Here is a 12,521-nt window from a genome sequence, read left to right as displayed (position 1 = left end):
CCCACCTGCCTTCCCGCAGGTATTCCTTCGGGCAGGCGCCGGCCAAACCGGCAAGGAAATCCCTTCTCGAATTCCCTCACCCCGCTGAATTCGTTAATTTCCTTTTTGGCAACAACCCCCCCCCCCTCGGAGGGGCCGCCGCCCTGCCCCGAGGCTGCGCGCGCCCGAGCCCCGGGAGGCTCCTCCGCGGGCTGGGCACCGGGCCGGGCACGGGGCCGTCCCCGGGCCGCCGCCGAGCCGGCTCCGCGATCCGCGCCGCGTTTCGCAGGTGGCCGGGAGCGCCCCTCGGCGCCTCCAGTCCCCCTCTGCGCGGGCTGCGCTGTACTATTTGAGGCGGGCGCGGGTGGAAGAACACGGTGGTGCCAACCGCCGCGCGAGCCTGGAGGCGCAGGGATCCGGGCCGCGGTGCTGAGGCCGCCTGTCAGTCAGCGCGGCGGCGCCGGGACGCGGCCGGGGCGCAGCCGGCAGAAGGCGGTGTGGGGAGTGCGCGCGGTAACGGAGCCGGAGCGTGGCCGGCAGCGGGGAGGAGCGGCGAAGGAAAGACGCGGGGGAAAAAAAGGGGAAAAAAATATATATAAAAGAAGCGAGCTGCTTTTCTTCCGAACTGCAGGAAAAGGCTTTTTTTCACGAGCGGCTCCCTCTCCCTCAGCCGGCTGCGATGCTGCTAGCCACCGTGTTGCCCTGGACGTTGGTTTTGCTTGGAGCCGCAGGTACGGCCGGGGCCGGGGCAGTGGGGCGCTGCCCGGGGCTGGGGCGGGGTAGTGCCGGGACCTGGTGGGGCGAACAATGGGGTCGGGCGGACCCCGCTGCTGCCCTGCCCTGCGCTGCCGCTGGGCTTGGGGAGGAGGCAGCCCGTGGTGGGGTCCGTCCCCCCAGCCGCGCCCGGTGTGCGCGGCGGGGGGGCTGGTTCGTGCACATTGTTCGCTGTCGTGGGAGCCGGAGGGGAAAGATGGCTCGGGCTGTGCGAATTTGACAGGAGAAAGCGGAGCGGGGGGGGAGCAGGTGAGAAGGGTGTGAGCGAGCGGCTGCTTCTGCGCTCTGGTGCTGCTGTCCGCGGGTGCGACAGGAGGAATCGCTCCCCCCGCGGGAGCCCATCTCCCCCGGGCTGGGGTTTCGGTGTGCCGTGAATCCCAGACAATGGAGATGGGGAAAGAGGAGGCGAGCGAAGCAGAGAGGATGCTACGTGCGCTGTGTTAATGGTGTCGCCGCGCGAGGAGGCGGTGGATTTTCGTTGTCGCGTCGGCTTCATTGTGAATATTGAGGATGCTACTGCGCTACGCAGCGGTGTCCGCCCCCCCCTCCGCCCCCGCCCATCCGCCCTCCTTCTTGCAAGCGATGCATGTGCGGGGCAGGAACTGCAGCGAGCGCGGGGAGGGAAGAGATGCGATTGCAATTAAAGGCGGGGGCTAGAGCAGCTGTAAAAAAAAAAAAAAGCGGAGGGGAGCAGGACGGCTGGCAGTGGTGGGGAAAAGAAAGGGGGGCGGAGGGGCTCCCGGGCGTGCGGGGCCTGGCGCGGGGGAGCGGGCGCGGGAGCGCGGGCCGCGCGCCGCTGCCGTTAAGGGAGCAGCAGCCGGGCGCGAGCGCTCCTGCTCGCGCTGGGGGGGGGGGGGGGGGGGGGGGGGGGCGGGAGGGGTCGACGGCGGCCGCGGCCAATCGGGAGTGGGCGGCCCCGAGCGGGAGCGGCCGTTAGCCGCTTGGGTCGCCAACGTCCGTAACGGCCCGGTGCCCCGGCTGCCTTCCTCACCTGCCCCCGCCCGGGCCGCTCGCCCCGGCGGACGACGAGTTGGTTGGGTGCGGTTGCGGCCACACCTGTGCTGGCACCGCCCCCTCCGCCAGCGAGACCGTGGTCCGCCCCGACGTGCCGCGTTCCTGTTGCCGTCCTTCGGGGAGCCTCGTCGCCCCAAACCCCTTGCTCTGCGCTGTCCTTATCCACACTCGCTGGGAAGTGTTCCCCAGAGCCTTCTGCGCCCACTCTTGGCTGTCAGTGTTTCTTTTCTGTCCTGTCCTACAGCTCATCAACCACTTCCCACACCCCCTTCTTTGCAAGCATCGTGGCCTAAAGCACCCACACTGATAGTCCCTGCTGTCTTTACCTCAAAACTGTCATTGCCTTTACTTCTTGCAGCTCCTTCTCAGCTCATCATTTTGGAACTACTTCCCAATTGTTATTATTGGTATCTCAGTAAAGCTCGCTCTCTGTCCAGATCCCTGCTGCCTCTGGGTAGCTCCTGTACCCGTTTCTGTGTCCTTGCAATGTACCCCAGTGCACTGCTCAGTCCCATCACTGCTATTACAGACCTCACTGCACAGCTTCTTTTCACCACTTGCTTCAGCGCTGTCCTTAACTACCATAACTCATCACTTCCTCATTCCCATACTGATGATTCCCTATCTCCTTAAGCAATTACTTCTGCTGTAGCTCTGTGTACTAACATAGTAACAATTGCTGTCTTGTTGTGGCTCAATTCCAGCTCCCGTCATGGCGGACCATTGCCACCAATGTGCTCAAGTCTGTTGCCAAATCAAGCCACCCATCAGCACAACACCCATTCTTAACAATACACAGCTTCCCCATGTCATAAACGCTACTATATAGCTTCTCTTTATTATAATTTTTTAAAAAATTATATTACTGCTTATTAGAGGGTATATATAACAAATAAGGGGGAGTTGTCTTTCCATTTCCAGCACAGTTCTTCCCTGTAGCCAGCTCTGCATCTGGCTCAGCCACGCCCTCTAATCACCATCTCTGCATACATTCTTGATCTCAACCATTATTAGATGCTAGACTACTATCTGTTATTCCGTAGCTATCGCCTCTCTGACGCATTCACACAGGCTTTCTCAGCTGTGGGAGGGCAGAATAAAGCATTTTTTTCAGGGGAAATAGATGGGAGTACGCAAAGAAAAATTATCTGCATATCATCTGTTGCCCCACTCAAATACATGTTTATCCAATAATAATAATTATGAATGCATAGAGTGCCTAGGGAGCTGCACAGCTGGAACTGGACTGTTAAATCAGCAGAAAATGGAGAACATAAAAAACAAATAAAATATTAAAAAGCTAGAACAAAGCAGCAGCACTGTTTATGGTAAAAGCAGCACCCAGCACATCAGTTATGCTTTCCACGCTAAAGGATGCTTTGGTCTGCTAAAGCTTGTACCTTCTTTTTTTCCCAGCTGACCTAACCACAGTCTGTGATGGGGGGAGAAATGCTATTGCTTTGGGCTTTGGAAGCTATGATGTTGAAGGAGATGTCAGTGAAAGAGGGGGAACAGCTACGATGATGCTAATAAAGTAAACCCTATCTACAGCTTTACAGTAGCTTAAATGTAAGAGGAGGCAAGAGATAGATGCTTTTTAGTGAAGAATCCCTGAAGGGACTTGTCTGAGCGACAGTTATGTGGTAGGTTCAGAACAAAAGCATGCCTTTACGTCTTTTAGAATAATTTCATATTTTGTATGTGTTCCTGTGGCCTGTGATAGTGATGATTTATTTAATCTACTATTAAATTAAAACATTCTCTTATAATTTAGAAGCTGACTTATAGACACAGCAGATGGCTCATCTCCTTTCATTTACGTCCTGAGAACTATGGTTTCTTAAATAATAGAGAGTATTTTGTATAAACTTTATCCTCTTGACGTATGAACTTCAAAAGTCCTGACTTGACTGTTGGATTTTTTGGGGGTGGGTTTTTTGTGCGTTGTTGGTTTTGGTTTTGTTTTTTTTAGGACATTTAATATAATAGTAATTTAATGAATACCCAGTTTTTAAGTGTTAAAGCTTGTGGCTGCTCTCCAGACTGAAAGTGCCTTCACTTTTCTTGGCCCATCTCCAGAAACATTTTAACGATAGACTTTCCTGCCATTGGGTATAAGTGATTGGTTTCTTGTTGATAGGAAATGGCATGGGCTTTTGGGGGTGGGTGGGTTGGTTGGTTTGTTTGTTTTGGGCGGGGTTTTTTGGGTCATGCCATGGGTTTCTCTTGACTGGCTGGCAGGAAAGCAGAACCAATTGATGGGGGAGGAGGAGGAGGGGATACTGCATCTGCTGCTATCACTCTGCAAGGAACAGAAAAATAGCTTTAGTAAGAGACAAAAGCACCTTTTATTTTCTTATTTAAAAGGCCATCCTGCATTTTTACTCATTATTTAACACACCTGGTGATACTGTTTATATAGAGAATGCACAATTCTAGTTTTTTTTGTTGGTTTTCTTGCCCGGCTTTTGAAGCATTGGTTTTGCAGGGCAGTATACTTCAGTATGATTTGATCTGTCAATAACAATCCTGTTGTACTCTACCTCACAACTTGCAAATAGTAAGACGGATATTATGAACTCCCCCAAATGCCTGTGTAAGCAGACTGGGAGAAGCTGTCTTCTTTGGAAGTGTGTATCATAGCTTTTATGCAGGGAACTATCAGGAAAATTCAAGTAGGGGCCGTTACAGTATTTTTCAGGTGCTGTGAAAAGATGGTGTCTTTGTTGTTTTCCCAATCCTATACCCTCATGAAGATCTGAAATGTGAGATAAAATACATAAAGCAAGTCAATTGTAAATATAAAAGTTTGAATACAATCAGGAAACAAAATTGTGTTGTTTGTTTTCCTACAATAGCTTTCCGTAACAGGGAGAATGTCTGGGAGTAACTTGGCTGAGGGTGTGTCTGGAAAGGGAACTACAGCTCCCAGGCATCTCCACTTTCCTGAATGGCGTCCTTTGCGCATGTTTTCATAGGACTTGATGTGTCGGTTTTCATCACAACACTCTCAAGCCCTGGAGGGGAAACAAAAAGCCACTAGGCAAATAGACTTTGAGACATAAAAATCACAGAATCACATTTGAAGGTCAGATCTATGCTGGCTCTGGCTTCTTTTGTTTAGGAAAACCCATTACCATCGTTTAAAGCCCTTGCTGATGCAAAGGGATGTAAATTAGGTGGGTTTGGCGGTAGTGCCATTATGCCCTTTCGGTTCATGGCGTTGAAATGCAGCTTCCCCACTGCAGCTGCTCATTAGGAACGTTGCCTTTTGAAGTTACCGTGAGAGCCAAATGGCAGGCTTTCGGGCCCTTCTGATACATTGCATTTATAAGTGTCTGACGCAGTAACTACTAAGTACCGGAATAAGACTTTTCTGTGGTTTTTAGTTTACGATATAGGTGCCTAAACAAAGTGGAATAGATAAAAATCAAGGATAAACTTAAGATTAAAATAACTTTTTCGCTTACAGTTCAAGTCCAGTAACTTCCACTGTATCTAAGATGATGATGAGAAGGCAGATAATTGCTATCCATACAGTGAATCATACCTGCAGCTTCTAGACCTTCCAAGGATAAATGAAAGAAAAGCTTGTGCCAAAACATGTTGAGGTGTACAGGGTAGATGATGATGTATTTGAAAATGACCAAGGCTACCTGACAGCTTCCATTACAGCATTTTTTGGACCTTGTTATGGGCTTTGGCATCTGAGGTTGCTTTTGTTTTATCACAAGCAATGTATGTATTACAGGTACTTTAGCAAAACTATAGTTTGGGCAAATGTAGCCTTAGTCCTTCAGATCTTTAGGCAGCTGCTGATGGAAAAGCTGATTTTTGGGGAGTAGCTAACAATGGCAGGTTTATCCTGCTAAGCAAGTGCCAATCGCTTTAAGATACCAGAGTCCTTCTGAAGGAGCAGCAGCTGTGGGGTATATTCACATAGTACTGTACTTAATAACTGGATGAGTTATCCAAACTCTTAAGCCATCACACTTAAAAAGTGAATAATTACTATGGATATCTAGTAATCATTTAGACCTGTGTATTTGCAGCAGAAACAAGGGAGCCATGTTACGTTTGAAGAAAATAAGATGCTTGCACTTGAAGATTAGTATGTCTCAACTTTCTACTGTATGTTCAAAATTAGATCTCAGATTTAAAAATAAGGCAGAGAGATTTTCAGCTCAAGCCTATAATTGTTCACTTTTTCTGCAGTGCAGGTTCTGTGTTTCTTCCCTGTCCAGATAACTAAGGTACTAAAGGTCTATAAGGCTCTGACTGTCCACAGAAGTCAGCAGTAAACTTGGCATCAGTTGGCTTAAAGCCAGGTCACAGAGGGACCCAAAAACAGGGAATGGCAGAAACTGATCCTACAACTATTTCTGCTAGCAATTTGTAATGGCAGGGATGAAGCCCTATATCTGTAAATCTGATGCAAGAAAATTAAGTTTAGGCTAGAGACAGTAATGTGATACATGTCGTAATTGATCCTTTAGCTATTTGCATCCTAGATCTTATGACAAGACAGATACAGAGAACTGCAGGGTGTGTTGTGAAAACTGGGAGTTGCCTGATTTAGTACAAACTTGGTAGAATGATGTGGAAAATAATTTGGAAATCCATTGAAATGGTTAATTTCTTAGAATGGAGAGACCATTTGATTTATTTTGAGTTAAAACAAATACCCATCACCTTATCACATTATTTTTTGCCAGTACAGAATGCATATAAAGAAACTCTTGACTGTTTTAAGTGTTCCAGAATCATCAGTCTCATAATGTCGTCAATAAAAATATTTTTGTTTTCTTTGTAGATAAGTTTTTAAGACTGTTACAACAATTGGGTCTTTGTAAATCAGGATAGGTACTTTTCACAATTTGTTATTAATTTTAAAAGTATGCAAGACAGGTTAATTTTCTTAAAATCCATCTACTCAGCACTGGTGAGGCCACGTTTGGAGTGCTGTGTCCAATTCTGGACTCCCCAGAACAAAAAAGATATGGACTCACTGGAGTGAGTCCAGTGAAGGGCCACAAAGATGGTGAAGGGACTGGAGCATCTTTTGTGTGAGGAGAGGCTGAGAAGGCTGAGACTGTTTAGCCTGGGAAAGAGAAGACTTGAGGGGATCTTAATCAATGTGGGTAAGTACCTGATGGGAGGGAATGAAGAAGGAAACCAGGCTTTCCTCAGCGCTGCCCAGTGACAGGACAAGAGACAACGGGCACAAACTGGAATACAAGAAATCCTGTCCGAACATAAGAAAACAGAACAACCCCCCCCCCATTCCCCCTATTGTGAGGGTGGTGGTAGTTGATCCTGGAACGGGTTGCCCAGAGAGATTGTGGACCCTCCATCCATGGAGGCATTCAAAATCCATCTGGACAGACTCCTGGGTAACCTGCTGTAGGTGCCTCCCCCTGTTGGACTAGATGATCTTGAGAGGTCCCTTCCAACCTCAAGGATTCTGTGATTTTTAGTACAGCTACTGCTATAAAGTTATAATAGATACTTATTTAAATATTTAATTTACTTCTTCATTTTTTGTTTATATCGGTGATATGTATCAACCTTGAAATCTTTAAGATAAACAAGAATGTTAATTATTGGTTACTGGTTTATGTTTAATAATAATTTACCATGTTGGTTAATTTGAAATGCCTTTCCAAAGACGTGAAAGGGAGTGTTTAAACCTGTGTGAAAAGACTGGGAAGTGTGTGAAATAAAGGGTTAGAATAAGAAATGAGTCAGTTAACATATTCAGACTACATTTTGAGCTCATTTTGGGCAGAGTATGGTATATCAGCACTTGAAATGAAAGGTCCTTTCTATAAGAGAGTCCTGGCTGAGTTGCACATAGAAAGTGTAGTTGACCAGGTCATAAATGATGAAAAATAGTGATGAAAATTTTATACAATGGAAATAGAAAATTGGTGTCTCCAAATCTGAATGGGCTTTTCCAGATGTTTCGTGTATTGTATCTCTTGTCTCAAAAGCAACTATATAAAAAACACTTTAAATGTTACTGGAACGGCAATATATTCATACAGAAGTTAGTTAATTGTCACTGACATTAGTTTGTAATATTGTAAACTTTCTTGTTTTATGAAAAAAACCCTAAACATTTCTTAAAAAAAAAGTGCAGTTATTTACAGTGGGTTTTAAATGCAGTCTTTTTGACGTGAAGTTTGATATACATTAAGGATTCAAAAATTTAAATCCTATTTTTTCAGTGCCTTCATATCTAGCATATTCAAGGCTGCATTTAAATATGATACAAAAGATGAACAGCCAATTTAGTGTTGTTTACACAATATTGCCAAATTGGTCTTAATGTGTGGTATTATTGCATGATCTTATGTTTAAAATAAACACTGGAAATAATTGAAGAAACCTCAGAATTTGGAAATGCTTGTTGGTGGTTCTTCACATCCCACTAAAAAGCAGGCTGTCTTTGCATATTAATCACTCTTTCAAAGGAAGTTTGCCTTATTTGCATTGTGCATGCACTGAGGAGTCCCATAGTGTGCCTGAGGAAAAAAAGGGGGGGAACTGGAATTGTTGTTCTCAAAAGGGTTTTTATTCCATTCAAGTGGAAAGACTCAATGCAGTAGAATTAGCGCAGTGTTTTGTTGAAGAACAGTCCCATTTGGTCATTGCATTTCATGTGGAGCAGTCCTGGCTTGTAAGGAGTCTGAATGCTGAGGGTAGGGTTAAGAGGGGAGTGACTCATCATTGTATGATGTAATCTACAGGATGCAAGATACTCTCAATTAAATGTACAAATACTCTGTGGATTATCAGGCAATTAGGATTTAAAATAAAATATTGGTGAAATGTTTAGTGTTTGCCTTTTATGAATACAGTGGCCAAAACTCTAGGCCTTGATACCTTTGGAAAACATGTGGAAGATGTAAAGATTGGGGAAATTTTCAGGTTGTGTAAGTTTTGGAATAACAAGATTTCTTAGGGCTACATCACTCCTCTGGTAATGTGGTTTTATGTAACTTCAACTGTTACTTTGGAGCAATGTGGGATGAGATGTTAATGAGTCTTGCTACCTTTGCCTGTATTCTTTCTCTTCTGGCTGCAAATCCAGGAAAGGTGAGCTTTTCTGTTGCTTTTCTGTTAGACATCCTTGTATAAGGAAGGAAGGTGTCTGACAGTCTCAAAAAAACCTCAAAACTTTTTATTCTGAGATTTTGAAACATGAACTTTAGGGAATGGTAGAGATGTTTCGATGCGTGATACCAAGCAAAATAGTTTGAGAGCTATCCTAAATGAGAAGATGTACAGATAAAAGATATGTGTGTGTAAATATATATCTATTAGTACACTATAGTGGGAATTTTATTTTGAAAGGAGCTCATGACACGATGAGTAAGAATATTGGCCTGCAAATTGAGTCTGTGATTGTGGTGGTTATGAGTAGCATTATCAACAGCTTCTGTTGTAAGTACCGGTATTCCTGTGGTATTACAGGTATTCCTAATGTATTCCTGTGCTGACATTGTTTCTGCTGAAGGCAATGGAGAAATAAAGACATCTGTTGGAGGGAGAAACTGCAGCTCAGACAGCTAATATAATCACTGTACTTCCCAAATCCAAAGATGTTGTTATATGTTTGTGTTTAATCAATAATATTGAGCTCTACTGTTTGCTGAAGTCCTTGGTATCTTTTTTCTTTTGCTTATCCTTGCATTATCAACTACTTGGGCTTATTTTCTTACACTGAAATAGCTTCATTTTGTTCTGCTAGAAAAATATCAGATAGTTTCCTTTTAATATGAAGTTCACAAGGTTCCAAGTGAAGTGATGTAAACCAGCAGGAGTTTTAGAAAGTTATCCTGTGAACTAAAGGCAGCAGAAAAATCTTGAGTGTTGGTGTTCTGATGGGGTAAGGTTGATCTTAACTTGAAAAAGTCTTTCCAGAAATTAATCACAGGAATGGCACTTCTGGCATTGTTATTGTTGCCATCTGCAATACAAAATAATATCTTCTTAGCTGAACAGAGTGGGGTTTTTTTGTTGTGAACGTGAGGAATTTTTGTGTAAATTTGGTAGCGCTATTAATGCAAGAAGACAGGAAGAGCATTCTTCTGATAACCTTTCACTTTTTTTTGTATTTTAGTGAGAGTGGTTGGGTTTATGATGTATGTGTGCAAGTGCATGTATTCTAGGGTAGAAATGGAAAGATTTTCATAATGTATCAAAGCTTTGCCTGTATGTCGTTGCAGTTAACACAGCTACAGTTGGAAGGAAAAAAACCCAAAACCATCTATGCAATACACTTTCCATTACTTCGCGCGTTTATTTTCTTCATATGTTTATAGAAAGCACATTGCACTTCCAGTGTTTAGAGGTTAAGTGTAGTAGCAAATAATATATACAGCTAATGCTGATGTTATATTTCCATCTGTGATGCATTTTAATGATAGCTGCCTTAATATTTAGTCGTTGAATTGTTGTGCAAGCTGTGGCATTGTTATGATAAAACAATGCACTTATACAGTGCCCTCCTGTGTGTACTTTGAAAGCCTTATATATAACCCTTTTTAAAACTTTCCCTTTAGCTGTGGGTGTAAATAACACTTATCAATGTGCTTAAAACGTTCATTTTGTGCAGTTCAGGATCTAGCATGCAAAATGCATGCTCACAGTATTGGCTAATTATAATTTTTCAAGAACTTCATTTTGTGTTTTTGAATATGTTAATACTGAGAGAAACAGTCATCAGACACTTGTGTATACCATTTTAGAAAAATATAATCAACAGCTGCTTGTCCAAGTAACTTATTAAATTATTATATGCCTGCAAAATTCAAAAGAACAGACTACTGTAACCATATTTCAGTTGTAGTGTTTTCAAAAGATAATCCCTTAGAAGTAGAACATGCTTTTAGGGGTTGTGAACAGACATACAGAATTATTCCATAGTCCCCTAAATCCTTTTGGACTTTAATCTCTTCATGATCTCTAAACGCAACTTGAAGGCGTTTAGCATTTATTATATACTCCCTAGTGGTTGGTATTTGTTAGAAAAAAAACCCGGGCATGTTGGAATACTATTAAGAAATAAAATGTGTTTATGTTTTTATTGTGGACACTTAGTCTGCAAGAACTAACAGATACTAAGAAAGCCATCATAAGTGAAAAGCTTAATGAATACTATGAAGAGGTATGAAACCTGTTTAGCTTTTCTCCCTGTTATCATCACTAGAATTTTGGGTGGTCATTTCTCTGTCGCTTCTATCATGACTGAACTGTAGCTAGATATATACCTTGTTTCACATCTGTAAACCTTCTCTAGCTGTGTTCAGCTCGCCAGCATTTTTTCTGTTCTAGCTTTTGTCTTTCTGCAGCTGGATATGTCTACAAGAAAAAGAATGAACATTGTTTCTCTCTCAGTTCTGTAGCGATTGCTTGTTTATTATTTTAGGGATCTTGTATCTACAGTTTAAAAGCTAATTGGCTGCAGAATTTTTTCAGCCTTGGTCTTTAAGCTGAGTTTTGCTTAAGAGAACCGATTGGCCTGTAAGAAGAGGAATGGCATATGGAGTAGAGATTTAATTTAATATGGATTCACTTCCTGACTTTGCCATTGGGGTTTTTTGTGGATGGGCTTTGGCCAGTCAGCTCTCTAATTTCTCTCCATTTCTTTGTAACATGAATATTTCATAAAATACCTCATTTGCACAAGGAAATCTAGAATAGTTTGTGCTTTACGGACAAAAATAATGCAAAGGATGAAGTGCTGCAGTGTATGGTTGTGTTTGTATCTAGGAGAAGACTGATTTTCCGCTTCAAGCTAGCATGAATGTTAGCTCTAGATTAATGCTATACTGTGAAACGTTTCTGTTTAATAGAATAAAAGTTATTTTGTCTAGGTACTTGAAAATGGGTATTTCCGTTGGTGGGATGCTTTTATTCCTAGCAAAGAAGTGTGTGTTTCATGGGCATGCTCTTGTTCAGTTTGCTTTTGCATAGTATCAGTCATTAGGAGGTAAATCCTGCACTTAGGCATGTGTGCAAAGCTGTTATCCACATCAGTGATAGTCATACGTAATAGCCAGGAAGGAACTTGTCTCTCCTGTTCTGAGATACTGTACTGAGGGATCATGTCAAGTGGGCACGCTGTCAATATCATTTCTGCGGAAGGTTCAGAGTGATTACTTGAGTAAAGATGAATGTAATTCTGCAGACTGGCCAAAGACCCCACTTTTGAAATAAGTGGGCATTCCTGTGAATTGAAATGAGTTGTGGCAATCTTTCTTACACCTGCTGAAAAAACTAGGGATTTAATTGAAAGGAAAAAAGTAGCCTTATGAGGAAGCATTTTTTTCCACACAGGACCTGCCTTACTGCTCATACTAAAATTCATTTGACCTGCTGTTTCCAATAATGGTTTGCTGTGGGTGGTTAGGAAAAAGTATAGAAAATTTATGTATACAGTGATCTCCTTCCTTGCTAGATGCTCTCAGCTCTTTTAAACTGTAGTACTGTTAGTATTTGAAACACTTAGTCTGTCAACATTTCATAGTATTTCACACTTACGTTCTGTTCTGTTGTAAGAATGAAAATCTTCCTCTTCACTTATCACCAGCAAATCTGAACATCATCAAGTAACGCATTAAACGAACTCATACCTGTCTGATTTATTCTTTTACTCACTCTCTGCCAGAAGATAACTTACAGTGTACTGAAGTGTTTTAATTAGACTCTTTTTTAAAATATACATTTTCTGAAGCAGTTATGTT

General features: G+C 43.1%; 1 protein-coding gene across 2 annotated transcripts in view; it reads left to right on the top strand.

Annotated features, from left to right (window-relative positions):
• Positions 1 to 531: 531 nt before the first annotated feature.
• Positions 532 to 12,521, top strand: part of NCAM1 (neural cell adhesion molecule 1) — a 147,168-nt gene continuing 135,178 nt past the window's right edge. For both annotated transcript variants that reach the window (XM_050910882.1, XM_050910883.1), the window contains exon 1: positions 532 to 710. In XM_050910882.1, coding sequence (XP_050766839.1) covers positions 659 to 710 — 52 coding nt within the window. In that variant the 5' untranslated portion in view covers positions 532 to 658. The remainder of the gene's footprint in view (positions 711 to 12,521) is intronic.

This window comes from Gymnogyps californianus, chromosome 25, assembly GCF_018139145.2.
Source record: "Gymnogyps californianus isolate 813 chromosome 25, ASM1813914v2, whole genome shotgun sequence".
NCBI classification, from domain to species: Eukaryota; Metazoa; Chordata; class Aves; order Accipitriformes; family Cathartidae; genus Gymnogyps; species Gymnogyps californianus.
This window is presented reverse-complemented; position numbering and strand designations above follow the sequence as displayed.